Source organism: Bombyx mori, chromosome 14 (assembly GCF_030269925.1).
Source record: "Bombyx mori chromosome 14, ASM3026992v2".
NCBI lineage: Eukaryota > Metazoa > Arthropoda > Insecta > Lepidoptera > Bombycidae > Bombyx > Bombyx mori.
This window is the reverse complement of record NC_085120.1, coordinates 9,617,729-9,635,286: the sequence shown is the minus strand read 5'-3', so window position 1 is coordinate 9,635,286 and position 17,558 is coordinate 9,617,729. Positions and strand designations below refer to the sequence as shown.

At 36.7% G+C, this 17,558-nt stretch overlaps 1 protein-coding gene across 1 annotated transcript; it reads right to left on the bottom strand.

Moving 5' to 3' along the window:
* Nucleotides 1-224: 224 nt before the first annotated feature.
* LOC101743256 (electron transfer flavoprotein-ubiquinone oxidoreductase, mitochondrial) lies at nucleotides 225-16,614 on the bottom strand. Its single transcript, XM_004925368.5, has 15 exons — nucleotides 16,461-16,614; nucleotides 15,979-16,083; nucleotides 15,662-15,774; nucleotides 15,283-15,481; nucleotides 14,837-14,928; nucleotides 13,375-13,534; nucleotides 12,901-13,013; nucleotides 11,538-11,757; nucleotides 5,603-5,758; nucleotides 4,734-4,858; nucleotides 3,915-4,032; nucleotides 3,086-3,193; nucleotides 2,387-2,500; nucleotides 1,825-1,899; nucleotides 225-1,411 (listed from the first exon to the last, which is right to left on the bottom strand). The coding sequence occupies exons 1-15, from the start codon at nucleotides 16,492-16,494 to the stop codon at nucleotides 1,323-1,325; spliced, it is 1,821 nt and encodes a 606-aa protein (XP_004925425.1). The 5' UTR covers nucleotides 16,495-16,614; the 3' UTR covers nucleotides 225-1,322.
* Nucleotides 16,615-17,558: the final 944 nt, after the last annotated feature.

Sequence of the window (17,558 nt, the reverse complement as noted above, 5' to 3'; positions counted from 1 at the left end):
GTTTACCTATGAAGGGCAATGACAAAATAAAAACACATTCTTAAAAACAATAGTAATAAAAATGAAACGCAAAATAAATTTATGTTATTGTATCGCATTGCCGTATTCCGGAAGTCAAGTTATAAGTATATAACATCGCTACAGTACAGCGGGGGTCTAACCCATCAGGCCACACACGCTTCCAAACCGACAACCAAATCCGAGGTTTTCTAATAAAACACAACTTTATCTAAAATAATTTATCTATTTCTTTTTATAATATAATTAACACTTATCTCTATGATTGTACTTCAATCAAAAACATTTATTTCCTCATACAAACATTATTATAAGCACCGTTTGAGAAAGATTCCGTTGTCTTTTTGTTATAAATATATAAAAATAATCATAACTTTTTTTTATATTTTCCCAATACACATACAATCTTTGTAAACGTTCAGATGAATGAATGATTTCACTTAATTCAAACACTAGGAACAGTTAATAATTTTGTGTGTTCATTTTCTACCTCTTGTACCATATCTCTTATGCGTGCCTTTAATTTTAATTATTTTGTATATAAAAAACAATATATGCAATAGTTTATCTTAAGTATATTAGATCAAAAGTTTTCAAAAATAATTTCAATAGTTTCCTCAGAGAAATGTAATTTTTCTTTATTTTTTCATTTTTGTTAACACCATTGGGAACTTTTCTAATCTTACTCTAGTGAAGCCAGTTGACTCCAAATCACGTTAGAAGATATCAGAACATGATTTAATTACTTCACAGATAATAACAAGAATCGCCATATTGTGCGACTTAGTGTGGCGGTCACTTCATTTTTAAAAACTTTTTAAACGGTTTTCATTAATAAACCTAAGTCAATTACTCCACTGGCCTATCAACGACTTTACGCATACATGGTAAAAGCTGCGCAATTAATATTATAAAATGATTAACAAAATTTCACGATAGATAAAACAGTCGAAAAAATAAACTAAATATAAAATATAATAGCTATACAATATCTCATACAAACCGCAGTGACATTTTGACGTACATTTGTCAGTGTCAACTTGACAGTGACAGTTGTTAGGTTGAAAATTAAAATGAGGCTTTTTCAATCAGATCGTTTGCATGGTCAGCGAACCGCAGTCATGCTCTTCGCTGTTGAAGATTTTTGATGAGTTTTCGAGGAGCACGTGTCTTTTTAATTGTAAACTATTTAATTAAAATTAAAATTTCAAAATTGCTGACTGTTTGATTGAATATTTTCTAAAAAGAATCATTGTGTTGTTCTTGCTTGATTCCTACGGGTTTAATGAATATTTGGTATCAATTTACATTCCGTTGTAGGCAGGTCCGCCGCCGCCCTCGGGCACAACCCAGTTGATGTTCTGCGACGGGTCTTTAATGTCGCACGTTTTACCTTAAAAGACGACATTTTTTTTTTAATAATACCTTATTTACATCTGTTATTATTGGAAACGAGACCAGAAAGAGATATTTAGAAATGGCATAGACATCGTTTTTTTTATTGCATTGATGGTTGGACAAGCGCACAGTCATCTATAATCTGGTAGGGCCTCTTGTGAGTCCACACGGGTAGATACCACCGTCCTGCCTATTTCTGCCGTGTAGCAGTAATGCGTTTCGGTTTGAGGGCTTGGGCAGCCGTTATAACTATACTGAGACCTTAGAACTTATATCTCAAGTGGGTGGCGGCATTTACTTTGTAGATGTCCATGGGCTACAGTAACTACATACTTAACACCAGATGGGCTGTGACCTCGTCCACCCATCTAAGCAATAAATAAAAATAAAAAAATGTAATGCACTTACAGTGGATGCAGTTCTGAGCATTGATCTGCAACCTCTGACCATCACCCTCCTCCAACGGTACGAACTCGTATACACCTGGAAATTATCATTGCAATCTAATTTCAATAGTTCACAGTAGTCCCAGGACTATCTAACATGATAGAATACATTATGTACAAAAATGTGGTAATATTTCATCCGTTCAGTAAGACATTTTAGGGTAAAAACTGTTTTAAGACTTTTTTATTACAATTACAATTAAAATGAAAATAATAACTTGTAACTAATAACTGAAGTAAAACCTATTTGCAAACCGCCGACATCTTACGAGAATACCCAATTGCTTTTTCTTTTTAAATTTTATTTATCATTTAAAAAAAAAACTTATCGTTTCTTTAAAACAACTACTGTTTAATTTAATTTTAATATGTTAATGAGAATGTTTGATTTAAATAGTTACAAAATGTACAATTATATTTACAAGTTTTCAGTCTAATGTTTTTTTAAAGCAAAGGGATTCGCCTCGTCGGGCCTCGTCGGGCAAAGGTGTCTAGATTATTCTAATTATTAGACGACAAATTACCTGCAGGACAAAACCTGGCTTCGGGTCCATCGTATACTCCTAGATTGGTCTTAACCGGCACCGTATCGTCTTTTAACGTCAGATGCGGAGGCTGGTCCGCTTCGTGATTTGTGCCTGGAAGTTTAGAAAATCATTATTACATTACTGATTATAAAAAAAAAACACTTTAGTGAGGATTTTCCGATACTGCGTTTTAATGGAGTCTATTGTCGCATCGCAAGCTAAAGGCCTGAGACGCCCACTTTGAGGCATGAGGTTTAACATTGAATATACAAAAAGTAATTTGTTTAGTGAGGACTTCACTATATCGCTCTTTTTGGTTAAGTCTATTGTCGCATCGCAAGCTAAACGTTTAAGACGCGCACTTTAAGACGTGAGGTCTAAATTCCAGCTGCGTATATCGCCTGTCCTCTTTTTACTGGTGGCAGGACCTCTTGAGAGTCTGCGCAGATAAGTACCACCACCTTACCTATTTCTGCCGTGAAGCAGTAATGCGTTTCGGTTTGAAGGCAGGTGAGGCAGCTGTTGTAACTATACGTGGCGCGTTTACGTTGTAGATGTCTATGGTCTCCAGTAACCATTTAACACTAGGTGGGCTGTGAGCTCGTCCACCCGTGTAAGCAATAAAAAAATTGTAGTTCCTAATGAACTCATCCGAGTGTGTTGCAGCTTGGTGCAACGGGAGACCGCGGGCCACACCTGTGAGCGCAACAGAGGACAGCAGATCGAAGGTAACCACCCCGTCCGGCTTGGGGTACTCGATGGGTTGGCACTCCTGCGCCGGCCGCAGGCGTGAGTGATCTGCACCTGGAATATTAAAATGAGTTCAGAACCCGTTAAGTGGAACCCATTTACACTGACATCCAAAAAGTCGTCGTGGCCTAAAAGATAAGACGGAGTTCGAGTCCCGCAGGCGGGTACCAATTTTTCTAATGAAATACGTACTTAACAAATGTTCACGATTGACTTCCGCGGTGTGGGAATAGCATCGTGTATTAAAAATCAAATTCGCAAAATTATAATTTGCGTAATTGCTGGTGGTAGGACCTCTTGTGAGTCCGCACGGGTGGGTACCACCACCACCACGGGTGGGTTTCGGTTTGAAGGGTGGGGCAGCCGTTGTAACTATACTGAGACCTTAGATATCCCATGATGGGTGGCGGCATTAACGTTGTAGATGTCTATGGGCTCCCGTAACCACATAACACGAGGTGGGCTGTGAAATCGTCTACCCACATATGCAATAAAAATAAATATAAAATTTAAAAGTATCAAGAATACAACGGCTACCCCACCCTTCAGACCGGGACAAACGTGAGGTTATCATTATACATGTGGGAAACGGAACGTTTAGAGTGAAAGGGATGAATGTATGAGGAAGAAAGGGACGGAAGGGAGATGGTTAAGATGGCGGATCGGGCATTAGGAGTGTGAACATTTTACGACGTGTGTCTAATATATTAAATTTTGTTACTTTTCCAAAGAACTGTTATATACTTTGGGCTAATTCCACACACATGTAGCGTACCTCCGTGGCTGAGGGTCCAGGGTTCCTTCCCGCGCACGAGCGTGCTGAAGGCGGAGTACGCGACGCCTCCGTACAGGCCCAGCTTCGTGTGGAACGATGGCCGACAGTTGCGAACCTCCTGAAATTTTAATCAGCTGTATTTAATATTTGCTCCTGGAGTTAGTTTCCGCGTTTACTATTGTCTTTACATTATTTTCTATGTATTTATTTTACATTATTTTCATTATTTCGATGTATTACAGTTCTCGTGGTTTCAAACGACTAAGATGTTAATCATTAATGTTGAGTCTGTACTTATTTATAGAGCGTGTTTATTATGTAGGGTGTTAATTTATATATTATGTAGCACGTGAAGCAAAAACTGTGTACCCCTTTTTACGAAAAACACGCGGACGGAGGAGTATGAAATTTCCCACACTTATAGAGAATATAGAGAAGGAGTGCAGAATGTTAATATTTTATTTTATTATGCATAAAAATACATTAAATCAATAAATAAAAACATTACACACACACACAAACATTATAACACTGGTGGTAGGACCTCTTCAGAGTCCACACGGGTAGGTACCACCACCCCGACTATTTCCGCCGTGAAGCAGTAATGCGTTTCGGTTCGAAGGGTGGGGTAGCCGTTGTAACTATACCTGAGATCTTAGAACTTATATCTCGAGGTGGGTGGCGCATTTACGTTGTAGATGTCTATGGGCTCCAGTAACCACTTAACACCAGGTGGGCTGTGAGCTCGTCCATCCATCTAAGCAATAAAAAAAAAATAAAAAAAATTGCAGAGTTATGTTACTAGAACGTCGGTACTACCTTGAGTTCTTTGTAGACGAATGAATTTTTTAGTTTCTCTTCGTAAGACTCCGGAACGACTCCGCGATCGTGTGTCGCGTCCCCGGACAGCACCAGCTCCATGGCGGACTCGGCGGCTAGCATGCCTGGGAACCAAAACCAATACTTCAGTACTGCAATGGGCAATGATGACATTCCCGGTCCTGAGAATCGAATGATAAACAGTCGACGTCGCCCAAAACACGCCATTTCGGATCATCCCGATCTACTGAGGGTGTTTCTAGGTATCACTCTCGTCGAACTCGTCGCTTTAGTCGAAGGGCTCGACGAGTAAATTAACCCTCAGACACAACCCACTGAGTTTCTCGCCGGATCTTCTCAGTGGGTCGCGTTTCCGATCCGGTGGTAGATTCTGCGAAGCACGGCTCTTGCTAGGGCTATTGGTGGCAACGACGTCAGATTTGAGCCCCGTGAGCTCACCTACTAGTTAAGGCTACGCTGATATAGCCTCTCAAGGCGCGTATAACCGGATCGGAAACGCGACCCACTGAGAAGATCCGGCGAGAAACTCAGTGGGCTGTGTCTGAGAGTTAATTTACTCGTCGAGCCCTTCGTCGCAAGCGATGGGTTCGACGAGAACGATGACCGGTGCTTGAGATTCCGGCTTTAGAATGAGCTCCCCTTCACGGTGTTTTGCGAGCGCTATGACATGTCCTTCTTCAAACGAGGCTTGCGGAGAGCGCTTAATGGTAGGCAGCGGTTTGGCTCTGCCCCTGGCATTGCTGACGTCCATAAGCGACGGTGACCACTTACCATCAGGTGGGCCGTATGCTCGTCTGCCTACAAAGATAATAAAAAAAAAAAAAATTGGAGGCCTAGTAGGTACGTACCACTCTTCATGGCGTTGTGCGTGCCCTTGATCCGGGGCACGTTGAGGAAGCCCGCCGTGTCCCCGGCCAGCACGCCCCCCGGGAACACCGGCCGGGGCAGGCACTGCCAGCCGCCCTCCACCAGCGCCCGCGCGCCGTACGCGATGCGGGACCCGCCTGGTACAGACGACAATAATATTTTATATTTTTTTATATAAAATAATATATTATTTTATAATAATACTCTTGTGATTGTTCCTATTAATAAAAAACGAATTGAGAAGTTTAGAAAAAATATTAAGCAAGAACATTCAGAAATTATTTATAACCATAACCCAAATTTGTCATACCAGAATATGTTTGAGAGAATTAATTTGGTCTTTGCTGATGTATTTATTCCTAAAACTGTAACATTAAAAAACAAAACAGTGTTCAGCGAGTGGGCCACCACCGGAGTGTACAAAAGTAGAAAAAAGTTATATGATCTGTATTCTGAAAAAGCCTATAATAATGATGAAACATTTCATCAATATGTCAGGAACTATTCAAAAGTATTTAGAAAAGTTTGTTTAGCGGCAAAATCTTTACATTTAAGTGATTTAATAAAAAATGCCCCTGACAAGATAAAGATGACTTGGAACATCATTGGTAGAGAAAGTGGAAAAGTCAGAAATAGCCACCAAGAATTCTCATTAAAAATAGATGATAAATTGGTAACTAGTCATAAAGATGTGGCTAATGCTTTTGAAAAGTTTTTCTCTGACATTCCAGTTTCAACTACCACTTCTCTAAATTCATCCCCCACAGCAGCTGAAATATTATTGCATAAACATGTCAACAAATGTAATGAAATTTTTAAATTTAAGGAAATTAATTCAAGCAATATAATAAAAAGTTTTAATAGCCTTAATGTAAAAAATACAGCTGACTTGTGGGGAATATCAGTAAAGGTTTTGAAGTCTGTAATAGACATTATTGCTCCTCATCTTGCTAGTATTTTTAATGATTGTATTAGGTGTGGTGTATTTCCTGACTTAATGAAACATAGTAAAGTGATTCCTCTTTTTAAATCTGGTAGTACTGATGACCCCTCTAACTATAGACCTATTTCAGTACTCCCTACGTTGAGTAAAATCTTTGAAAAAATAATTTTGACACAACTTTTAGAACATTTTAATTCAAATAACCTGCTTCATAATAAACAATTCGGGTTTACCAGGGGTCGCTCTACAACTGATGCAGGTGCTTATCTAGTCAAAAATATTTTTAAATCTTGGGAGGAATCACATGATTGTCTTGGAATTTTCTGTGACTTATCCAAAGCATTTGACTGTGTTGAACATGAAACATTGGTGAGGAAACTACATCACTATGGTATTAGGGATGGTGCATTGGAACTTATTACTTCCTATTTATCAGGACGGATACAAACAGTAGATGTGAAAGGTAATAGATCTTCAGGTACCTTGTTGAAAATGGGTGTACCTCAGGGTTCCATTTTGGGTCCTTTTTTATTTCTAATATATATAAACGATTTACCTAGTTTTATTGAGTCCCGACACGAGGTCGTATTATTCGCAGATGATACATCTTTATTATTTAAAATTAAACGACAATTACAAGTCTATGACGAAGTGAATGATGCGATTTCGTGTGTGGTTCATTGGTTCCGTATCAATAACCTATTATTGAATAGTAAGAAAACTAAATGTATTAAATTTACTTTAAAATGTATTAAACCATCTTTAAATGTGAGACAAGTGGATAGTGATGTAATTGTTTCTGAGGAATCATTGGAGCTTGTTGAGTCAACCGTATTTCTTGGTATAACAGTGGACTCCAAACTGCAATGGGGACCTCATATTCATAAATTGGCGAGTAAGCTCAGCTCTGCAGCATACGCAGTAAAAAAAATTAGAATCTTAACAAACGCGGACACGGCTCGTTTAGTTTACTTTAGTTACTTCCACAGTGTCATGTCCTATGGCATTTTGCTATGGGGCAATGCGGCCGATGTAGAAACGATATTTATTCTGCAGAAAAGAGCTATACGCGCTATTTATAACATGCACTCAAGGGAATCCCTGAGGGAAAAATTTAAAGAAATTAAAGTTCTCACTATGCCATCCCAGTACATTTTTGAAAATTTGATGTATGTTCGTAAACATATTGAGGAGTTTCCTAAAAAGTCGGACATACATAATAGAAATACTAGGAACAAACACAAGCTTGTTGTGCCGATGAGTAGGTTACATAAGATACGAAATTCATTCGGGTGTTTGTCTGTGCGCCTGTACAACAAAATCCCACAAGATGTTCAGAACCTACATATACATAGGTTTAAGAAAACTGTTAAAGAACATCTGTGCAATAAAGCTTACTATAAAGTCAATGATTATCTAGAAGATTGCACAAAGTGGGAATGAGTTGCTCGCTCCGGGCATTTCAATATTGTAGTAATTGTTACGTTATAATACTCATTGTAAAAAACTCATATTAAAAATAATAATGTAATATTAAAAAATTAACAAATAATAATTTCTTATTAAAAAAAAAAAAAAAAAATGCCCGCTGAGTTTCTTGCCAATTCTTCTCAGGACGGAGGCTAGTTCTTGTGAATTGGCGGTAGTTCTTTTGACGTTCAACAAGTATGTACTTACATTTATGTTGAATAAAAATTTTTTGATTTGATTTGATTTGATTTGATATATTCAATTACAACAGTTATTACTAGGAACAAAACTTTCATTGTTTAATGCAAAAAAAAATTATATTGCTTAGGTGGATGGATGAGCTCACTGCAGGACTCACAGGTCCTACCACCACCAGTAATAACGCAAATTATAATTTTGCGGGTTTCGCTTTTATTACACGATGTTATTCCTTCACCGTAGAAGTCAATCGTGAATATTTGTTGAGTACGTAATTCATTAGAAAAATTGGTACCCGCCTGCGGGATTCGAACACCGGTGCATCACTAGATACGAATGCACCGGACTTCTTATCTCTTAGGCCACGACGACTTCAAAAATAATAATATTAATACGCTTTTATTAGCTTCAGACGTATGTATGTTACCGCATGGTATCAATAGTTATAAATATTTTATGAACAGATAAAAGGGTTATTTTGACAATATCCTGAAAAGCACCGCACGCTTTTTTACAATAAAATCATTTTTTCTTACACTATTTTCAATTCAAATTTATTAAAATGGATTTTTTTCTTTTTTAGTTGGATTTTCTATAAAAACGTATTTTGTTAATTTTTTTAAACTATTATTTATTTTATATTCAATTACAACAGTTATTACTTGGAACAAAACTTTCATTGTTAATAATAATCAATCATATAAATAAATAAAATAAAATAATAAGCCTTTCATTTCACACAAGTGACATAAAAACAAAAAATTAACGCAATGTGATCTATGCGATTAATTAACTAGTAAATATGTTTCTTGAATAATATAAGGTACTATTTCCCACTTGTAAGAACCCCTCCTCGGGTAAAGGCCTTCTCCAAGGATAGCCAATCTTCTATAGATTGGGCAATTTTAACCCAGTTTATATATATCTTCTTCCTATCTAATATATGGTCTTCCCCTATGTCTTTTTCCTAGTGGGCCCTTCCATATTGTTACTTTTCTGGTCCTAAAGGTGTGTGTGCTACATGTCCAGCCCATTTCCATTTTAAAGTTAAGGCTTGAACTAATGCATCAGTTGCTTTGCTAATTTCTCAAATTTTTGAGGGACAGATCTTTCAATATATACAACCTTTTGTTTGTAAAACATGGGTATAAAGTACTTATTACTCAAAAAATTTTTTTTAGTTTGTCAGGTATACAGTCGTGGTCAACTAATTAGGGACAATCTCTAGTTAAGCCAAATTGTGAATATTTTTTTAATTTTCCAACGAGTCTTAGCAATATTCCATATCTTTTACATGTAAGTGTAATTAGTCATTTATGTGCGCGATTATACAAACAATAACAACTTCTTAAACATTAAGCCTCTTATAGCTGTATAGCGTATAGCTGATACAATATCATAGTGCTATTGGTTCAAAGAATGCTGGCTGGCCATTTAATTAGGGACACTGAGGTATTGCGTTCTAATTTCATAATTGGAATTTTAATACTTTTTTGTTTCTTTTCTTATTGTTTAGTGGTCGTTTTGGCGGCAATCCAGATTTTTTATTTTAAGTTTTGAGTATTATTTTGAAGAAAAATGGGCAAAAATAAAAGTTGCGATCCAACACTACGAAAAATTATCATGAAGTTTGTCGAGCGTGGTTGGTCATACCGAAGGATAGCACAACATTTAAATTGTTCAAAAACTATGGTATGCAATGCAGTGCAACATTTCAAGCGCTATAACACAGCTTTAAATGTGTCCAGAACAAAAAGATCAAGAAAAACGACTCCGCAAGAAGATAGAATGATAACCAGGTTAGCTAAGAAAGATCCGTTTCTAGGCTCTATTTTAATTAAACAAGAAGCGTTTGGGGCAAACGAAAGAGCCTGTGTATCTGCGAGGACCGTTTGACGACGTTTGGTAGAAGCAGGGTTGTTCGGAAGAGTGGCTCGCAAAGTACCGTTGTTGAAGAAAGAACATAGAAATGCTCGTTTGACATTGAACCTACGCCCAAGGGCAAGATGTACTTTTCTCTGACGAGACCAAGGTTAATTTGATTTCTTCAGATGGAAGGCAATATGTACGGCGTCCTGTAAAAGTGGAAATGAATCCAAGATTCACAAAAAAACAGGTGAAACATGGCGGTGAAAACATTAACATATGGGGTTCATTTTCTGGACGTGGAGTGGGACCTGTGAGGAAAGTTCAGGGTAACTTAGACCAACATCAATACAAGGCAATATTGGAAGAAACTATGCTTCCCTATGCTGAGGAGCATCTCCCTATTATATGGACGTTTCAGCAGGATAACGACCCGAAACATACCGCCCATTCAGTCAAGTTGTTTCTTACCAGTCAGTTTGTATCGGTGCTAGATTGGCCAGCAAATAGCCCGGACCTCAACCCAATTGAGCACCTTTGGCACGAAATCAAGAAAAAAGTTGCCACTTATCGTAATACAAATTTGGATGAGCTTCATGAAGCTGTTTGTGAGGCATGGGCAAACATTCCTGTCGAAACATGTCAGAAACTGATAATGTCTATGCCACATCTGTGTCAAGCGGTAATTACTAACAAAGGTTTTGCTACTGGGTACTGATTTTACACGTAATAAAATGGAGCTGTTAAAGATATTATAACACTGAAGATTATAAGTTTTGTGTAACTGTATTTTTCATTATACTTTACTGTCCTTAATTAAATGTCCACTACAGAATTGTACCTTAATATTTAATACATGTTTAATCTTTGATATTAAATACTTTTTCTATTTATTAAATCTTTTATTTACAGCCATTTATAGTATAATAATCGGACCACATTATGCAAATAATAGGTGCTGAGAAATCAATAGGGTTTTATATTTAAATGTACATAACCGGTTATAGCCCTTCACTATCATGAATGTCCCTAATTAGGTGACCACGACTGTATGTGTGGATATACGACAAAGGGAAGATCTTCCACCGAGCGGGTGATATTGCTCGGTAGATCGACAGTCCTAATGTAGTTGTTCGGAACTTGTTTATATGCAAGCTTATTTTGAAAATGTCGTAAACGATATTCAGGAATTTGTCAGATATCTTGTGTTGTATGATGGCTACCCGCCACATATGTGGTAGAATATAATATGGTATATTTTGATGGACCTATTAGGACGACTATATGAATAAAGCTGTCTGGAAGAGACCACTTTTAGTCATAAGACCACTGAATGGAAAATTCTCCCGGGAGTATGTTCCATATATCCACGCATCTTAACTGATCAGGAGTGGTGTACAGTAAAAGTATGTACCAAAAATAATTAAAATCAAACTAACCTTCGAACACAGGATTAACATAAGGATGCAACTTGAATCTCTGGAATTCTCTGAAGGGACTAATGTAAGGGTTGGTGTAGTCCAGCCCCACCACGAAGCCGACGGCCACTAGGGGTGATTCGCCCTCTGCCACATTTAAGTGGTATATGAACGATCCCCCGTATGTGTTCTTATCTAATGGCCAACCTATTGTGTGTTCAACTAAACCTGGTTTGTGGTTCTGAAATTACAAGTTATTTTGTTAAATCAATCGTTACAGTAAAATTGTATGCAGCAGTTTTTTTTTATTGCTCTCACAGCCCACCTGATGTTAAGTGGTTACTGGAGCCCATAGACATCTACAACGTAAATGCCCCAGCCACCTTGAGATATAAGTTCTAAGGTCTCAGTATTGTTACAACGGCTGCCCCGCCCTTCAAACCGAAACGCATTAAAGCTTCACGGCAGAAAGAGGCAAGGCGGTGGTACCTACCCGTGCGGACTCACAAGAGGTCCTACCACCAGCAATTACACAAATTATAACTTTGCGGGTTTGATTTTTATTACACGATGTTATTCCTTCACCGTAGAAGTCAATCGTGAACATTTGTTAAGAACGTATTTTATTAGAAAAATTGGTACCCGCCTGGGATTCGAACACCGTTGCATCACTACTACATACGAATGCACATTAACATTAAGCAAAACTATATGGTTAAGAAACAACTGAGACCCACTAAAAACAACAGTAACCCTCTTGTAAATTTAAAAGTACATATAATTCTTAGAACAGTACTCTCACACAATGAATGAAGTGTGAAAAATTGGGGTAAGATCTTAAAACTAAATGAAAAAGAAAAAAAAGAAGACTAAAAAAATGAAAAGGAAAAGGGAAGACAGTTGAATAAAAGTGAATTCATAACTGGAAGCAAATTAAAAATACACAATCAATGAAAGTTGTCAGAAACCATTCCATTCCAACCATTCAGGAGCCACCCTACTCTGAGCATCGTATGTTCTAAGGTATCTATTTTTTTTTTTATATAAATATAAATATTTACTAACAATCACGCCACGTTAACTGGTCCCGTGATATGTTCGTAAAGATCTTGTGTTACAGGTACCAGATAACGGAAATAAATGTAAGATTTTTATTATACACATACATATATTTAATATACATCCATAACCCTGGAAAAGACATTTATATTTATCATACAAATATCTTCCCTTGGCGGGATTCGAACCCGCGACCCGCTTGTGTAGTGACCATGTCACTTACCACTACACCAGACGGCCGTCTCTACATCATAAAAAATCATATAGAATTCCACAAGTAACCGAGTTTCATTTTCATAAAACTTAATTACAAACTCAAACTTACCTCTGGCTTAACTTCCCAAAGCTCTTTCAATCCAATACCATAAGACTGTGGCTCGCTCTTCTCCCTGAGATTGAACTTGTTCGAGACCATTTTCGTTAAATGTCCATGACACCCTGAAATTAATTTGTATCATTAACAAAGAATTCAGTAAGCTACTACGACAAACTGTCATCACTAAGATCCTAGTTCATACGTTTTTGTTTTTTTTTTATAATGCTTAGTTGGGTAGACGAGCTTACAGCCCACTTGGTGTTAAGTGGTTACCTGAGCCCATAGACATCCACAACGTAAATGCGCCAACCACCTTGAGATATAAGTTCTAAGGTCTCAAGTATAGTTACAACGGCTGCCCCACCCTTCAAACCGAAACGCATTACTGCTTCATGGCAGAAATAGGCAGGGTGGTGGTACCCACCCGCGCGGACTCACAAGAGGTCCTACCACCAGTGAAACCACCACCAGTTACAGACCGACCTTCGGTGAAGATGGTTATTTTGGAGTGGAACTCCATGCCGCGCTCGAAGGCGTCCTTAGGGCTCCCGTCCTTGGCGATGCCGACGTCACCCGTGGCCACCCCGCGCACCGACCCGTCCTCGCGGTACAGCACCTCGGCTCCAGCGCATCCCGGCCACACCTGCATGTAACCACGAAAATCAACAATATCTACTCCTTAACAATGTAACAAGTTAGCAAATATTCTTCCCAATAGTACATTTATACTGATATTTTCTACAAAAGTAAAATAAAAATGAGGCCACTTACCAGAGGCGGATTATCTGTAAGGCAAACTAGGCACGAGCCTAGGGGCGTCTATTTACAAGGGGCGCGCGAGCTCAGAATTTTAAATAAATAAAGAAAATAACATATCGACGATTAAGAACTAAATGTCTGAATTAAATGTCCTGATCTACTAAAGTCTAGGGTTTGATGATAACAACTAGTTAAAATTTATAGTATTATGATGGTCATTTATGGCCGGTACAGGGGCATCGATAAAGTGATTGCCTAGGGCGCTCTGGACCTTTAATCCGCCACTGCCGCTAACTTAATTCAAACTCTATTCAAATACACAAATCAACATGGTGAATTGATTTTTTGTGAAAGATATAGAACAATCGTCACCAAAGCTTTTAAGCGGTTACATCCCAAGTTTTGTAAATCAATTTAAAATATTTCATATTATTAAATAATGTATTATAATAGCACCATTTATTTACATATCAATTTCACATATTCATGTACATACCTTAACATATACTACTGTGAGATTAAAAGTGTTAACAATGTTCTTTAGATAAGAATTTGTTTATTAAGTATGTTTAAAAGGGTTTATTAGTGAAAGCAAATCGTAAAATTACTCTTATCGGTCATTATTAAAATAAGTATATAATCGTAATTGAAAAAAGGGTGCAGTTCAAAGTTATGCCCGCCGTTACAAGGTTACGTTGTTGAATTTTGATAAATTGTCAAATGTTACCTATTAAAATGACCTCACTTTATATTCAATTTCTTACTAGAAATGCCTAGGACCTAAATCGTAACAGATAGAAATGGACAGAAATAATGATATGTATTGATATGTTTCAAAGACGGCAACCTCTATAGATATTAATAAAAGTTTTTAAAATCACTTTAAAAGCAGTTTCACAACTTTAACATCAAACTGAACTCATGAAAGTGTGACTACTTCTTCTAATACCAACATAATTTTAGTACCGTAACTGCAGTCATTAAAACTCATATTCCACAAAATCTTTAAAATTTTACTAGTAATTCATACTGCTAATTCACAACCAAACAACCAACAGAACAGTGCATTGTTAACAAAAATCTTTATGTTCATATTTTTAGTAGGGTATGTTCGGTGGGATCTTCAGAATATTACAATAATTTGGCGTAGAAGATATTGAGAGAAGGATATTGGACTATATCTTACCTCAGCACCGAGTTCTTCAGCTTGCTCACCAAGCCATTTAACTAGATGTCCCAGTCTCACAACGTAGTTACCATGATTGTAATTCGGTAAACCTGTAAAATTAACAAGCGTAGTTTAAAAAACTCTGAAATCCTCTCTCTTATCTACCAGTCTCTATTATAGCTACCCACTATGTTTAAAATAGAATATCTCTATATTTGGGCAAGAAGCAGTTCCAGTTTGAAAACATCGAGACCTAAAGAATCACTTGTAGTCCCATGGGGTCTCCTCCATCATTTGAAAGATATCATATGGAGACACAAATAACCAGAGTTTAATAAAATGGTGGTACCTGAGCATTAATGTTAACGAAAATTTCATTTTTAGATGATATTTTTTGGAATTAGAAATTAGATTTTCATTTTATTCATATTTAAAAAGATTTTACATTTCATTTTTAAACATACCAGGAAATACAGGTATAGGTATTCTGCTACTCTTCGTCAACAGACCAAACTTGTCCGATGTAACTGGAGTATTCATAGGAGCTCCTCGCTCTTTCCAGTCTGGGATTAACTCATTCAAAGCTATTGGATCAACACAGGCTCCTGACAATATATGCCCTCCAGTCTCTGCTGCCTTTTCCAGTAAAGTCACTCTTACTTCCTGAAATATGTCATATTTTATACTTTACTTATGCCCTGTCTTGTCATCTCTACAATTGATTTTTTTTTATTGTTCTATAGTGCTTCACAAATCCACATATTGTAATAAACATGCATATTTTCTGCTCCTATCACGGCATACTGAGCATTTATAATATACTGAAATATATAAATTACTCACTGCCCCCTTTTCAGCTGCTATTTGTCTTGCTCGGATTGCAGCTGCCATACCCGCTGGGCCCCCACCGATAATGAGGATGTCCGTCTCCTCCGCTACGCGTTCCATATTTATCTCTAAACATTGTTCTCAATTATTTAAATAGAATTAATTTTATAATGAACATAAAGAATCTTTGAACAGAATTATGGAATGTTTTGTAAGCAAAAGACATCTTTTCGAAAGCTAATGTTATCAAATTTATTAATTGTTACCAACGAGTTGTTAATAATTATGACGTAAAATTATATTGATACCAATCCAAGGTTATCATCACATACCTTTCCATCTTGGATCCTTATCTCTTGGATGTATTGTATAATGGGTTGATATTTTAGGATATACATCAGAATAAAGCCTCCTGGCTGCGTTTGTTAGCCTCCCCACTAAAAAAGTATACGAGAATTTTTATTATATCAAAATCAAAACAAATGACTGAAAACTTCAAAATTTGAACTTTGATCTCACTATATTTGGCCTTACATTGCGTAATATTCGTTATTTAATGCAATTTTACAAAATTTAATTAAGCCTTTGTGTAGAAAATAAACAGTGAACGTGTATTAAATTAAGAAAATATTATCAAATGTTCCAAAATTTAAATAACAAACAGCTGATATGCAACGTCACATAACAGAACTTTTTTCTGTATAGGTCATTAAAGTTTTCAGAAACTCTTAATTTATTTGTGTGACTAATTAACAAAACAAGCACTTTAGATTGATTTCGCTTCATGTTTAATTTAAAAAATTATTTTATTTACCCTGTCGAGCCGAACTAACAATAGCCACCGCCATTTTTAAAACAACTGCCGTTCCGATTCACGATGATTCATGGAATCATCGCTATCGGTCGAAACTCAAACAGTCCAAAGTCCAACAATCTCCTGGTTATCGTGTAAATAAATTAAATTGACGAAATGAAAGTCGTCTTATTGAGAAACTTCAAATTATCAAAGTATAAATTTTAGGTAATAAGAATACTATGCTTGACATTATATAAAAAAAAAATATGTGAAGCTGTTTGATTCATTTTGGTAGCGTAAAATGGAACAAACAAAACAAATAAAAAAATTCATGATTAGTAGTTTATGACTTATGTAGTAGCATAGATTATACACTTAATATTGTAGTAGTATAAGACCGCAGACTTCAGAATAGCTTTAGAAACTCCATTGGATTTACTTCTTTAATTAGCTTTCCATTTGCTAAAAATTATTTACGATAAAGTTATCTTATAATTTTTAATATCTTTAACTTTTTTAACAATTTCTTCTTTGGCGCTAGGAGCCTAGGAGCCTCGACACAATTATAAAACGCTAATACATATTATCTTTAATACCTATTACCCTACTGCCTATCGATACCTATGTGACTAAAATCACTATAACTATCGAAGTCACTGTGGCCTAAAACATAAGACACCCGAATTCGTGTCGACTGGGCGTGTAATAAAAATCAAACCCGCAAAATTAAAATCATCGTAATTACTGGGGGTAAAGGCGGCTTGTGATCATGTACGGGTAAGTACCACCCACGCTGACTATTTCTGCAGCGAAGAAATAATGCATTCCGGTTTGAAGAGTGGGGCAGCCGTTGTACTGTAAAACTGAAACTTAGAACCCTTTTCATAAGGTGGGTGTCAGTATTTAGGCTTTAGATGTCTATGAGCTTCAGTAACCACTTAACCACTCGGGCCGTGAGCCTTTTCACTTATCTAAGCAATTAGAAAATTGAAAGTCTTGTTTAATGGAGGTTGAGAATTTTGGAACTTATCCGTAATAACCCGTAGGTACTATTAAGAGTAATTTGCTTCTTTAATTAAACCAAGTATTTATTTAGCTTCATTAATCATACTAAGC